Source organism: Triplophysa rosa, unplaced genomic scaffold, assembly GCF_024868665.1.
Source record: "Triplophysa rosa unplaced genomic scaffold, Trosa_1v2 scaffold16_ERROPOS6745844, whole genome shotgun sequence".
NCBI lineage: Eukaryota > Metazoa > Chordata > Actinopteri > Cypriniformes > Nemacheilidae > Triplophysa > Triplophysa rosa.
The window spans coordinates 109,088-124,660 of record NW_026634172.1 but is presented as its reverse complement, the minus strand read 5'-3'; the positions used below and the strand labels follow the sequence as shown (position 1 = coordinate 124,660).

Genomic DNA, 15,573 nt, shown 5'->3' with positions numbered 1-15,573 from the left:
GTTATACCCAGTGTCCTTGACTACCACCAAGCAAAAAAGCAGACATTTTTACTGTAGCATTTTAAAGTTATGGACCCATGAAGTTGGCATACGTGTCAATACACTTCAATGGGTCAGTGCACTTATGGGCCAATTCGAGTTGATATTTCTCAAGAACCTTTAAGGGTGCATTAAAAGTTTCATATTGGGCTTATACCCAGTGTCCTTGACTACCAACAAGCCAAAAAGCAGACATTTCTACTGTAGAATTTTAAAGTTATGGATCCATGAAGTTAGCATTCGTGTCAATACACTTCAATGGGGCAGTGCACTCATGGGCCATTTTGAGTTGATATATCTCAAGAACTCTTAAAGGTGCGTTGAAAGTTCCTCATGGGAGTTATACTCAGTGTCCTTGACTACCACCAAGCAAAAAAACAGACATTTTTACTGTACCTTTATATTCCCCTCTTGTTCTCTCTGTCGTGGCTGTTGCATTGATTATTTTGCTTCGCTCCTTATTGTTAAGTCTAGTTCGTCATTTTTGTGTACCTTATTAATCTAGTTTTCTAGTTGTAGTTCGATATTTTCTTTGCCCTTTGTTGGAGTTACCTGGACTGTTCGGCCGCTCGGACTCGTATCTCTCCCCACCATTTAGACCTCCACCAGATTGGATAACGAGCTTGCTCTTCCCCCTGGGCTCTGTCTGCGCCTCGATTGACCCTTACCTGCTTCGGACTATACGAGCTTGCCTTCTGTCCTGGACACTGTACCCACCTCGGCTGACCCCTTGCCTGCCTGAATTCCTCTCTGACTCGCCCAGTGGACTCTTTGAGCCCAGCTCGGTCTTTCTTTTGAGTTTACCCTTTGCTTTATCCCCTTATTGACACAAAGTTTTTGTGATATCTCATCTGCTCTTGGGTCCGACTTTTCTGTGCTTGCCATTGAGGCTATCCTAAGGTATCTATCGGTAAAAAATTAAAATATTTTGTAATTTGTTCCTTTCAATGTAAATGCTAAAGGTTTGCCATGATTTCTGTCCAGGGTGCTGAAAAGTTGACTGTTTACTATGTAGAATGTCAAATATATTTTTCAAGAATCTTCAGTATTATAGTGTGTGTGTGTGTGTGTGTGTGTGTGTGTGTGTGTGTGTGTGTGTGTGTGTGTGTGTGTGTGTGTATAAAACAGAGGTTGCATCAAAGTCATTGTATTGAATGAACAAACACATACACATAGCCTATATAGACATGACATTTTCACTAAGTAATCTAAGACTTATAATAGTGTGAATAATATAAAAACACAATGTGAAAAATTATTCTGTGCCTTGGTCGAAATAAATGAAATGAGTAAAATATGTTCAATAGAATTATATTCTTGTTTTCTAAACCAAACTTATAATAACATATAATAAAAAGGTATAATCAAAAACATATAATAAAAATATTTGGGGAAAAGTCTAGTACTCTTTTTTGTTATTATTTTAATAATTTTTTGTAACCATGTTTTCTGCTGAAATGTTTCTTTGTGTTGAGAACCTCACCCTCATATTATTTAAGACTTTAGTATGTTTGGTACTCCTGCTTGTGCTTGGAGTGAAATTGTAAGAGATAAGTATTTCTTAAGGTGCTAAGTAACAAATAGTGTAGTACAAAAGTCTTACAATAACTGGTCAAATGTTTAATTCTTGGTGTTTTTAAAAGGTTATGTATTCATGTTTTTTGACAGCCCCAAAACAATGGTAGGTAAAATGGTATTTAAGCGTTTTGGAAAAGTTGTATGTGTGTGCGTGTATGCGTGTGTGTGTGTGTGTGTGTGTGTGTGTGTGTGCATTCTCACATATACATGCAAAAGCACTTAATGCAATAGCTCATTTTTTTATCTTTGAAATGCTAGAGTAAAAATGTCTGTTTTTTTGCTTGGTGGTAGTCAAGGCCACTGGGTATAAGCCCAACATGAAACTTTCAACGCACCCTTAAAGGTTCTTGAGATATATCAACTCAAAATGGCCCATGAGTGACCTGCCCCATTAAAGTGTATTGACACGAATGCCAACTTCATGGGTCCAAAACTTTAAATTGCTACAGTAAAAATGTCTGCTTTTTGGCTTGGTGGTAGTCAACGACACTGGGTATAACCCCAATGTGAAACATTCAACGCACCCTTAAATGTATTTGAGATGTAGCACCTCAAATTGGCCATAAGAGCAACGGGCCATTGAAGTGTAAATGACACGTATGCCAACTTCATGGGTCCATAACTTTAAAATGCTACAGTAAAAATGTCTACTTTTTGGCTTAGTGGTAGTCAAGGACACTGGGTATAAGCCCAATATGAAACTTTTAACGCACCCTTAAGGGTTCTTGAGATATATCAACTCGAAAAGGCCCATGAGTGCACCGACCCATTGAAGTGTATTGACACATATGCCAACTTCATGGGTCCATAACTTTAAAACACTACAGTAAAAATGTCTGCTTTTGGGCTAGGTGGTAGTCAAGGACACTGGGTATAACCGTAATGTGAAACTGTCAACGCACCCTTAAGGGTTATTGAGATGTAGCAGCTTGACCCATTGACGTGTATTGACACGCATGCCATATTCATGGGTCCATAACTTTAAAATGCTACAGTAAAACTGTTTGCTTTTCTGCATGGTGGTAGCCAAGGACAATTCAATTCAATTCAAATCAATTTTATTCATATAGCGCTTTTCACAATGTGCATTGTTCCAAAGCAGCTTTACAGGAGCAAATTAGAAAAACACAGAAAGGTAAAACACAGCACAGTGCATGGTGTTTATAGACCAAGCAAGATCATTATAATAAATAATATCTAATAAACAAATGAATAAATAAATGCAGTCTCCCGGTGAGCAAGCCAACACTGCACTGCTCTGCTGGGTATAACCTGGGTATAACCTACCTTTGACATTTTTAAAGCACCCTCAAAGACAACTGAGATAAAGCCCCTCAAAATGGGCCATAAGTGCAATGTCTCATTGAACAGTATTGACACATATGCCAACTTCATGGATCCATAACTTAAAAATGCTGGAGTAGAAATGTCAATCTGTATTTTAATGTAAAGTAATTAGTGCATGTAATTAGCCAAGAGCACCATATGTAATCAATAACTAGTATATTGAATGGTAAATTGAACTGTTGTCATATCGTTTTGTCTTTGTATAACTATAATAACTATAAACCAGAATCAGAACGAGCTTTATTTGCCAACTGTACACACGCACAAACAAAAAAAATAGGAAAAAAACAAAAACATAAATGCACAGCATATAAATACATAAGATGTAAGAGGATAAGTTAATTACTGCAGTTAGTACTGCATATTAAACGGTTCATACTGTGCATTTTACAAACATAAACATAATTTAATCTGTTCAGCCAAAGTGATATTGAGAATAGTAAGGGGAGGGAGTGATGAGGGTTCCTCATGAAGTCCACTATCATCTCAAAGGGCATTCAGCTCAGGCTTGTTATGCCTGCACCAGACAGCCAGCATAGCAACCTCTCTTCGCACACGCACGCACAGTGTTATTAATATTTAGAAACTGTTCATTGCTCTTTTCTAGACACAAAGGCAAAAAAAACTAATAAGAGAAAATCGAGGCACGCACGCAGGTCTGGTTTACTATCCCCGTACACGCACACACACACACACACACACACACACACACATGTCTGGTTTATTATCTCCGTGGGGACAGTCCATAGGCGTAATGTATTTTATACTGTACAAACTGTATATTTTATCCCCTACCCCTAACCCAACCCCTAAACATAAAGATCATAGAAAACTTTTTGCATTTTTAGATTTAAAAAAAATATCATTCTGTACAATTTATAAGCTTTTTTGCCCATGAGGACCTCAATTTTGGTCCCCACGAGTCCCCATTGAGTTGGCGTGTATTCAGGTTTAGGTCCCCACCGGGATATACAAACATGAACACACACACACGCACACACAGTGTTATTAATATTTAGAAACTGTTCATTGCTCTTTTTTAGACACAAAAGCAAAAAAAGCGAATAAGAGAAAATCTAGACGGTCCCTAAACTGAGCGTGAACAAGAAACCGGAAAATTAAAGAGTCGCGTCTTTTAAGGTTGTGAGGATAGCGTCAATACGAACCTGCGAATAAGAAGCTGGATTCAGCCTCGTGATCACATGACACAGAGATATTTGATAAACATTATCATATATTAGCATATATTGGGTTAATTGTATGGTTGTCATTTAATTTTTTGTTAAATATGTTTTTTTGTGAATTATGGTTAATGCAACACTGGAAAATAAGATTCTTATGCAAACTTGGGTTTTGCAGTATTTAAAAACTCTCGCTCAGTTCAGCCGGTGACTAGAGAGAGTCATCTGACAGACCATTGATCTGAGGATGTGTGTGTGTGTGTCTTTTGTTTAAATAAACTGCAGATGTGATCAAGAGGTGATCAAGAGAGATGAGTCGGTGATTTATTTTTGGGGCTGGGTGAAATCCGCTACAATTGTGGGATTATGAGATTTATGAAATTGAGTTGAGTGCAAACCGAGTTTACAGAAACAAGTTTAACAGGTCTCAGTTTTACACACGATTGTCAGATATGAATAATTAAAAAACTACTGTAGATCCTGTAGAAAATCATGTGCTCACAGACACAATGTTACATAGTGGGTGGTTGCTACGTGGTTGCTAGGGTATTCTGGGTGATTATTAGTATGCTTCTACTGTACTGTACTGTTTAGTTATCTTTGCCCTAAAGAGCATCACTTACAACACTTTAGAGGGGTTGACCAACACCTCACAGTACAAATGAAGAGTTCATTTCCAAAAAGAGAACTCAGTTTTTAAAAAAAAATCATGTTTATTATGTTGTGTTTTATTGTGTTAGTTAGCTGTATATTATTTTAGGTATTATGGCTTAAATAAAAAAAAATGCAGTTTGATTGATAATAATTGGAACGCACAATAAAAACATGTTTTTTTTTTATTTTAAAAACAGAGTCATCTCATTTTGGAAATAAACTCTTCAAATAATGATCCCATTTCCATCTTTACTTAAAAATTCTCAATGTTATGAAAAACTGCACAAAAAATAGTATCTAACCCTACTGGGAAATAATGGTACTCATACTGGTTTTAAATGTTTTTTACAGTCATTTATGGTTCACAGCTCATCTAAACTGGTGAATGATCAGCAATGTGGACCTGGTTTTAACCTAGTAGAGCATCAACCTGGTTTTGCTGGAAGATCACCTTGGACCAACACCAAATCACATACAAAGTTCCAAAAACAACAGTTTGTCTATTTGCTGATTTTTAGAGTTTATGGTTATTCCCATCCTGCTAAGACCATGAAACAACATGAGACAATATCTCATTAAAGATTTACAAGCCAACTACTGTAGGTTTTTCTACAACCTGATAACAATTCCAGTCTTTGCTTATTTAGTGAGTGAAAACACAATAATGAGGCGAGCTATGAATGACGAGATGCTCTTTAATGAACCAAAACACACACTCTCTCTCTCTTATCTACACTCATGAGAGCAGCTATTGGTGTATTACAGCTCAGATTAGAGTGATGGGGATGCTCGGATACAAAGTCTTTTCAGGTCTTCTGGTCGCGTGTTGCTAAGTAACAGGTTCCCATGGTGACCATGCCCATCTCACTAATCACTATTTTTCACTTAGAGGGGTCACTGCTGTTATGGGATGCCCCACTGCGTTGTGTGCATGAGTTTACCAGCGTTTTGAAAGTGTTCACACTGCAGCGGATAATGAAAGTTATGTTTCAAAATCTAATGAGCGGAATTTTAAGACACGAATGCTGTTAAAAACGTTATAGGAAGCAACACTGCACTGCCGTCTTAGGTAGGGCTGTCACGATTATTAAATAATCGTCTCATCGCGATTGTTTGACCTCATAGCGATGGTTTCAGATCACCGCAATTATTGCACATCTCTATAGAAGACACTAGGGGGAGCTGTAATGCATCTGCATATTGCATATTTTATTGTATATATTGTAACTAAAGCATGGTAATACTTGTAAAATGTCCCACCACAAAACAATCACTTAAAAAAAAACTAAAACATATACCATAAAAATAACCTGCAGTACAATTTAATATTATTTCAGTGTGAAAACCAGTCTACCAAAATCTCATTAACATAGAAGTAAACTTTTATTGTAGTCTTGCAAGTGAGAAAAAAAACAGACTAGAAGCTTTTCTATGACTGATAGCATTTTAATGGTGGCTTAAATTCACTCCTGATCAATTTACAAGTATTTGGCGGTTGTATTATTGACAGGTAAAAGCCTAAACCTTAAGTATGATGACCCAATTTTTTCCTATGTTTTTTCAAGAAAAAGAACATAGTCTTTATATTCAGAACAATATGGTCGTTTCAAAGCTGAATAAAAAATGTATGAGAATTAAAAGTCAAAACTCTAAAACAGACAATTAAGCGTCATAATCGCAATGATTTATTAGACAATTAATCGTCAGCCAAATTTCATAATCGTGACAGCCCTAGTCTTAGGTTCCAAATGCTAAAAGAGCATCACATGTTTGATGTATGTCTGCTATGTAGGATATTGCCTTCACAGATAGACGCCTTCTAAGGTAGCATCCTAACTGTTACAGAACTTTTAAAAGTTGTAAATGATATTCTATTAGAAACAGATAAAGGGAATGTTGTGGCTTTGGTGCTCTTAGACTTAAGCTCTGCATTTGACATGGTTGACCACAAAATCCTGATTTAGGCTGGAGAGTTGTGTGGGGTTACGGGGCACGGTGTTGAAATGGTTTCAGTCTTTTTTAACAAATAGGAGTTTTTGTGTCTCTATTGGCCAACACAGGTTATCCTCATACCCACTTGCTTGTGTGGGGTGCCTCAGGGCTCAATCCTCGCCCCCGTTTTATTTTCTATATTTATGCTTCCGATGGGTGCTATTTTTGAGAAATACGGAGTGTCTTTCCACACGGATGATACTCAGCTTTATTTTCCCTGGCAACATAAAAGCAAGGAATCCTTAGGACCTCTGGTGCATTGTTTGAACGAACTACAAATATGGCTAAAGCAGAATTTCTTAGTGCTTAATGAAAATAAAACTGAAATCATTTTGTTTGGTGTAAAGTCATATGAAGACTATGCCCCTGAATTTGGCCATCTCTCTTCTTATTTTACATCTTGTGCTAAATATCTTGGTGCTCTTGTCGATTGAAACCTTGGTTTTGAGAAACAAATTAGTGCAGTGGTCAAATCAAGCTTCTTCCACCTACGCCGTTTATCAAAAATCAAATCTCTTCTTTCTAACAAACAGTTTGAACAGATCATTCACTTGTTTGTCTTATCTCGTTTAGATTACTGTAATTCAATTTACTATGGTATAAATCAGTCTTCTATAATGCGCTTACAGGTGGTCCAGAATGCTGCTGCTAGGTTGCTGACAGGCAGACGAAGGATCGATCATATCTCGCCTACTCTTATTTCATTAAACTGGTTACCAATCAAATCTAGAATTGTTTTCAAAATTTTAACTTTTGTTTTTAAATCTCTGCATAATCATTAACCATTATATCTCTCTGAAGCAATCTCTTGTCACAGAACAAATAGGCCCCTGAGATCTAGTAATCTTTGTCTAAACTAAATTCAGAAAGAATAACGGTGTCAATAAGATACAATAATTTTAAAGTTTCTCATTTTACAGTTTATTTGTTTTGTGTGTTTTATACTCACCCTGATGAAAAGCACCTTCTCCCCGACACGATAGCGGCCCTGCGATTGCCTTTCTACACAGAACTTATTCAGGCACTTACAAGGTGGGTCTTCAGCAATGTGCTTTACCTGATGACACACATGTACACGCAAAACTGACACGTACTGATGTAAGACAGTGGAAAACATCCATCAACATAACATCAATGACAGTTACATGCAGTAGGTATCAACAGGGAGGTGTTACTTACGGCATCATCCAGAAGTTTGCCGGTACTCTTTTTAGTTGAGTTGGTTTTGCTGAATGGAGAGTTGAGCGGAGAGATGGATGGAGAATTGGAGGTGGGTGGTACAGGAGAAGGTGGAGGTTCAGGTGCCTTCTCCTCCTGTTCAATCTCTTTCTCCAGTTTTATGAGTCCAGGTGGCTCTACTTTATACCTGATGCAACAGTAACCATGTTTATTATTGATTTACTGATTCCTAGGGGTGTAACGGTTCTCCACCAACGGTTCGTCTCATCTTAAATCTGACGACGCATTTATAATATGTTTTTGTTTTATTATAATGAGTAAAACAGACTGCCAAAGTTCAGCTAATGTATGTTTGTCAATAGATACACATTTAATACCTACAACAAATCAAATAACGTAGACAAATTTCAATAGGATTGACGTATGCTGTACAGTCATTTATGCTTTCATCACCCGGGTGTTGTGAGCGCGCGAGTGCAGGTGAGACCTGAACAGCACATGTTGCTATTTAAACTACACTCATTCAAGCCTTGCCAATTAAACATTTAAGTGCAAGATGATGCACAAGAAAACTCGCTTGCGCACTGTGAGAAGATCCGAAGCGCGCATAAGTAAAGTCTCAGACATTGCGCAAATATTGAGTTGTCTTTGAATCGCAAATTCACACACGAAGTAGGTCAACACGCCTTTCTTGTCGACTATCTTAACAAACATAGTAGGTTATGTCTTAAGTGAACTGACGAAACAGACGAAAAACAACGCATGTGTACAGTATCAGTGTACTGGAGCTGTTGCATTCCTCTTAAAGCGACAGCATCATATTACTGCTGTCTGTTAAAAGTCAAGGAAACCACTCACTGCTTGTGACTCAATAGCTTCTGTAACTTCAATTATGATTCATCTTTATTTCATTTGTACATATGCAATGTTATCTTTTATTTGATTACATTAATCCATTTCTACCTTAAAATGTATATATACAGTATCTTATTTTATTTTCTACTTTGCTCTGTTGTTTTATTGGTGCTGTTACTTGTAGCTTGATTATTTGTTCTTATTTTTATTTGTCAGTAGTCCCTTTTCCCTGAACATAGCACGAACCGAAACCGTGACCCTAAAACCATGACACAAACCGAACCGTGAGTAATTTGAACCGTTACACCCCTACTGATTCCAAATCAATTTTTACACTGTTCATTTAGTTTATTCTCTACCTAGATGCGATTCTCCCAAGCTCAAGCAGGCATAGACAAACCTCTCGAGGCTGCTTGTGTAAAACTGTAAGAAAAGTGGATAAAACATGAGATAAAACTTATCAATCACATATCCATTACTAAAAACTGTGAAGAGTTAAAATTAATGATTATGAAATGAACCAGGTGATTGAAACATTAAATGAAACGTTATGAAACAGAATGGCACTTAATGCTAATGAAATCATTTTTCGCTTCATTATTGTGGATGTGACTGAACATGATGTGAACACAGACTGCTAGCATCCTCTGATGTCATGACAGTAAACGTGCTGCACATTGTGATTCAACAACACAACATGCCTGTCATGGATTGGTGCCCAGTTTAAACTGCATTTCCCATGATTCAGTGCAAGTCCCAATGACATGGCACAACATGCAATAATATCTACAGTCCACACACCACACTTCAGAACATCCCACCTGAGCATTATGCCTCCATGTTTTCAGTTAGCTATTTCTGAGGGGAAACAGGAGGGAAACATTAATAGAATTATCATTTGTCATACATTCTCTTCTAGAAGTGATTTGTCAGAAGTGAACAGTTTTTCTTCTGTGTTTATGGCATAGCTCATTAAGATATATACATATATTTTTATAACAGTCAGTTATTTTTTATATTATACTCTTTTGGAGATAATTCGGTAGCACTTACCCTAAACACACTCTAAGAAGTTTAAATGTGACTTTACGGTGAAACAATTTACACTAAAATATATATATATATGTTAAAGCTGCAAAAAAAAAAAAAAGTAAATCTGAGTAACTCAAATATTTCTATTAGAATATATCAAAAATATAATTTGTTAATAAAATACTTGTTTTTTTAAAATAAACTAATAATATATGTACATTTGAGAGAAATTAACTGTTGGATTTTTAATATATTTTTTAATAAGTCGTACTGAAGAAAAAAACACTTACATAGTTTTAAAAGATTATATTAAAGCCACAATTTGTAAAAAAATACCGCTAGATGGCGCACAATCAAAACAACAACAATGGAGTAGCTTGATGACGTTGTGAAGGAGCGTGGAATGACTGGATCTGTTGGCTTCAACCCCACCGCTGATGGCCATCAATCAGACGGGAACGAGAATTCATGCTAGCGGATGAGGTAAAGTAATAAAGTTTTATAAATGTTGCGTATAATTGTGGTCCATAAATAAGTGAATGCTCGAAACAAGCTAGTGGCTCGCTAGACGCTATAACACTACTTCCGCATTTGTCCACGACACTGTCATGCGGTTTCTACGTCAGTAAAGGCGGTAACAAAGGGGAACGCGGATATGACGCCATTGACAGGCGACTGCACAGCTCCATTGTCTCTGTTTAGAATGGCGATTTTCTCACGATTTACAAGTAGTTGGAAACATTTGAGATAAGTACTCAGCTGAACAAAATATATAACACTGACCTAGTGGTTTTTGGATATTTTACTGCAAAATTGTTACAAATTGTACCTTTAGGTTAATATAGCTGTTTATTTTTGTAATATTTGTTTCCTGTTTCCTGCATCGCTCCTTCCTGTTTCCTGCATCGCTCCTGTTTTCCTGCATCGCTGCCGGCGGCTTGTTTGTATCAGTGCGCTTACCACTTTGCTCTAATATTAGTGTATTTTATTATCGTTAATTATTATTGTCGTTGCTAACTTATCCTGATATCTCAATAACCCTGTTCCTGTTATTTACTTGGAAGAGTCTAAACCAAAAGTGATAGTTAACTTAACGACGTTAGCATAGCAATAGCGTGTTAGCTTGCTTTCTGCTCACACTGTGGAATATCATCTTGCCTCTGGTTTGTCTTGTGTGCTAACTGTTTCTCTTTTTAAGCGAGTATACTAAGATCCATCGAGCAACCTTGGTAAGTTGGAATTGCACTTCAAATCCGGTGAGTTATGGCTAATATTCCTATTATTGTTACTTGCACCTCATGTCATATGTTTAGCTTAGCCTTCTCTGTCAGCTGCGAGGGTTTTATATGCGATAAATGTAGGGAAATAGTTAGGCTGACAGAGAAGATCTTAGAATTAGAGTCTCGCATCCGATCGTTATCTGAGGATAGTAAGAGTTTAACGACGATAGAAAACACTTTGGATGCGAGCAACATTAGCGCACACAGCTCGGTTCCGGTTGAAAATCCCCCGCAGCTGGGAAATTTCGTGACTGTGAGACGGCGTAGTCGCAGGACAAAACATCACTCGACCGTTCCGATTACAGTCTCGAACAGGTTTGCCCCGCTCAGTGACGCACCGACTGAGAAACCTGCTGAAAGTGCCCTAGTTATCGGTGATTCTATTGTTCGGAACGTTAACATAGAGGCACCAGCCACCATAGTCAAATGTTTACCGGGAGCCAGAGCGCCTGACATCAAGTCAAATTTAAATGTGCTGGCTAAGGCTAATCGTAAATTCAGTAAGATTGTCATTCACGTCGGCACAAATGATGTTCGACTCCGTCAATCGGAGATCACAAAAGATAACATTAAAGAGGTGTGTGAGCTCGCAAGCATGATGTCAGACACTGTAATATTCTCTGGCCCCCTCACTGCTTATCGTGGTGATGAGATTTATAGCAGATTATCATCACTAAATGGCTGGTTGTCTGAGTGGTGCCTGCAGAATGATATAGTTTTTATAAATAACTGGAAGAGTTTTGAGGGCAGACCTGACCTGTTGAAACGAGATGGTCTCCATCCCTCCTGGGCTGGGACTTCCATCCTGTCTAGAAATATGGCAAAAAGTCTTAATGCTAATGCTAAAACTTGACTCGCTGGGGCCCAGGTCAGGGAGCAGACAGTATGGCTTAACCAACTGTCTGCTTGCCGTCTCACGTCGCAGAATACACAAAATGTACAACATGTAGTAATCCGTTCTCCCAAACATCACAAAATAGAGACTGTGTCTGTCCCCCGGATTAGCAAACATAAAATAATGCGTAAACCTCTTGAAAGTAATTTAATAAACGTTAAACAAACTAAACATGAACAAAATACAGATAATCAACTGTTACGACTCGGATTGCTAAATATTAGATCTCTCTCTAATAAAGCACTTTTTGTTAACGATATGATAACAGATCATAAAATAGACATGCTCTGTTTGACAGAAACATGGCTAAAACCAGATGATTATATTGCTTTAAATGAATCTGTCCCCCAAGATTATTATTATAAACACGAGCCTCGTCTAAAAGGCAGAGGGGGAGGTGTCGCAGCACTTTACAATAACTCTCTTAGCATTTCCCAGAAGTCGAACTCTAAATATAATTCTTTTGAAGTCATGGTTCTTCATGTTTCAACACCTAATACTAAAGATAAAACACTTTTTAAATTGATTCTAGCTATTGTATATAGGCCTCCAGGGCACCACACAGATTTTATTAAAGAATTTGGTGGGTTCTTATCAGAACTAGTACTGGCCGCAGATAGACTCCTTGTCGTTGGTGACTTTAACATCCACGTAGATAACGTTACAGATGCCTTAGGAATGGCTTTCAAAGACACTCTTAACTCCATGGGCATTAGTCAACATGTGTCAGGACCCACTCACCTTCGTAATCATACTTTAGATTTAATACTGTCTTACGGTATAAATGTGGACGACGTTAAAATCCTTCAGCAGAGTGAAGACATTTCGGATCATTATCTGGTATTATGTTTGCTTCACTGGCCTACGGCTGCAAATAAAACTCATTGTTACAAATATGGTAGAACAATAACTTCAACTACCAAAGATGCGTTTCTCGATAATCTGCCCGAATTGTCTCAAATCATGAGAAATAACGTTGAAGATCTTGACATTACCACTGAAAATTTTAATTCCACCTTCTCGGTAACGCTAGACAAAGTTGCTCCACTACGTTTAAAGAAGATTAAAAATGGCAGCCCCACACCGTGGTATAATGAACACACTCAGGCTCTAAAGAAAGCGGCCCGAAAAATGGAGCGCAACTTTAAGAAAACTAAATTAGAGGTATTTCGTACAGCATGGAAGGATAGTATTCGAAAATACAGGAAAGCCCTAAAAACTTCTAGATCCGCCTACTTTTCATCACTAATAGAAGAAAACCAGCACAACCCTAGGTTTTTATTTAACACGGTGGCTAAATTAACAAAAAATAAATCGTCAGTGACTTCTGATCCTGTATATCAGCATAGCAGTGATGAATTTATGAACTACTTCACATATAAAATCCAAGATATTAGAGAAAAAATTATAACAATGCAATCAGAAGTGAAACCCGCTGAACAAACTAACTACAGCGCCCTTAAGGAGAAAATGCAATTATTTTATACCGTAGATCAAGATGAGCTGTCTAAAATTATTAGATCATCTAAATCAACAACATGCATACTAGACCCTATACCTACAAATCTACTGAAAGAGATGCTCCCAGAAATTATAGATCCTCTTCTTGGTATTATTAACTCATCTCTGACATTAGGACATGTGCCTAAAGCATATAAGGTGGCTGTTATAAGGCCCCTTGTCAAAAAACCCCAACTCGACCCTAGAGAACTAAGGAACTACAGGCCTATATCGAATCTACCTTTCATATCTAAAGTTCTGGAAAAAGTAGTTTCAACTCAATTATGCTCCTTCCTCCAAAGGAATGACATCAATGAAGAATTCCAGTCTGGATTTAGAGCATGTCACAGTACAGAGACTGCTTTGATCAGAGTTACAAATGATCTGCTATTGGCGTCTGACCGAGGTTGTATCTCGTTATTGGTGCTGCTAGACCTTAGTGCTGCATTCGATACCATTGACCACAGCACACTCCTACATAGACTCGAAAATTATGTCGGCATTAAGGGAATAGCTTTGAAATGGTTTAAATCTTATTTATCCGACCGTTTTCAATTTGTAGCAATAAACAATGAGGTGTCACGCAAATCGCAAGTCCAGTACGGTGTACCACAGGGCTCAGTCTTAGGGCCTCTGCTCTTCGCATTATACATGCTACCTCTAGGAGATATAATAAAGCGACACGGAGTTAGCTTTCACTGTTATGCTGATGATACTCAACTTTATATTTCCTCGAAGCCTCATGAAACACAGCAGTTCCATCGAATAATGGAATGCATAGTCGATATAAAAAACTGGATGAGTAACAACTTTTTATTACTGAACTCGGACAAAACGGAAGTGTTACTTATTGGACCGAAAACTGCTATAAGTAACAACCAAGAATACTGTTTAACTATTGACGGATGTTCCATAAAACCCTCGTCGTCAGCAAAGAATCTTGGCGTTCTATTCGATAGTAATCTGTCATTTGAGAGCCACGTCGCCAACACCTGTAAAATTGCGTTTTTCCATTTTAAGAATATATCTAAACTACGTCATATGCTGTCAATCTCAGATGCAGAGAAGTTAATTCATGCATTCATGACATCAAGACTAGATTACTGTAATGCACTGTTAGGTGGTTGCCCTGCAGGCTTATTACAAAAACTCCAATTGGTCCAAAACGCGGCAGCTCGAGTTCTTACACGTACAAAAAAGTATGAACATATTAGCCCGGTTCTGTCAACCTTGCACTGGTTACCTATAAAGCATCGCGTTAACTTTAAAATCTTGCTTATTACCTATAAAGCCTTACATGGTTTAGCTCCTCAGTACTTGAATGAACTCCTTTTGTATTACAGTCCTTCACGTGCATTACGCTCTCAGGCGTCCTGTCAGTTGGTAATACCTAGAATTTCAAAATCAAGTGCAGGTGGTAGATCCTTTTCCTATCTAGCGCCTAAACTTTGGAATAGTCTTCCCTGCACTGTCCGGGAGGCAGACACACTCTGTCAGTTTAAATCTAGACTAAAGACGCATCTTTTTAATCTTGCATACACTACTCTTCCATAATATAAATCTTCAGAGGGTTTAGGCTGCATTAGTTAGATCAACCGGAACCAAAAACACAACTGATGTACTTGTTGCATCAAAGAGTACAGAACAGTACTCTACTCTCAGCCAGTCTTGTCTCATTGTTCCAAGGTTACCACAGCGAGCAGGATGCAGTTCATGGCCTGACCTGATGGTAGAGCGGAGAATGGGAAGTGGGGACCTGACAAGAGCTGAGATGATAGAGCTGGATAAAGAAGGACGCGGTCTCTTGACATGTCTTCACCACAAAACTTCAAATGCTATTAGATTATTAATGATAATCTTAAACTATAATTTATTTTATTATTAAGTTTATTTATTTTATTTAGCCTTGTTGTGCAAGTTCTCTGGAGCTTGTGCAGAGGCAGCAGCTTTTGCCAGAGGGGAACTGGAATCCCCTGGTTGGGCCTGGGTTCTCCTGAGGTTTTTTTTCTCGATTAGAGTTTTGGGTTCCTCGCCACCGTTT

General features: G+C 37.8%; 1 protein-coding gene across 3 annotated transcripts in view; it reads right to left on the bottom strand.

The window, feature by feature from the left end:
* Window positions 1-15,573, bottom strand: part of LOC130549755 (growth arrest-specific protein 2) — a 60,595-nt gene that overhangs the window by 12,210 nt on the left and 32,812 nt on the right. For all 3 annotated transcript variants that reach the window (XM_057327067.1, XM_057327069.1, XM_057327068.1), the window contains 3 exons: window positions 9,185-9,248; window positions 7,971-8,157; window positions 7,741-7,848 (listed from right to left, as the gene is read on the bottom strand). In XM_057327067.1, coding sequence (XP_057183050.1) covers window positions 7,741-7,848; window positions 7,971-8,157; window positions 9,185-9,248 — 359 coding nt within the window. The remainder of the gene's footprint in view (window positions 1-7,740; window positions 7,849-7,970; window positions 8,158-9,184; window positions 9,249-15,573) is intronic.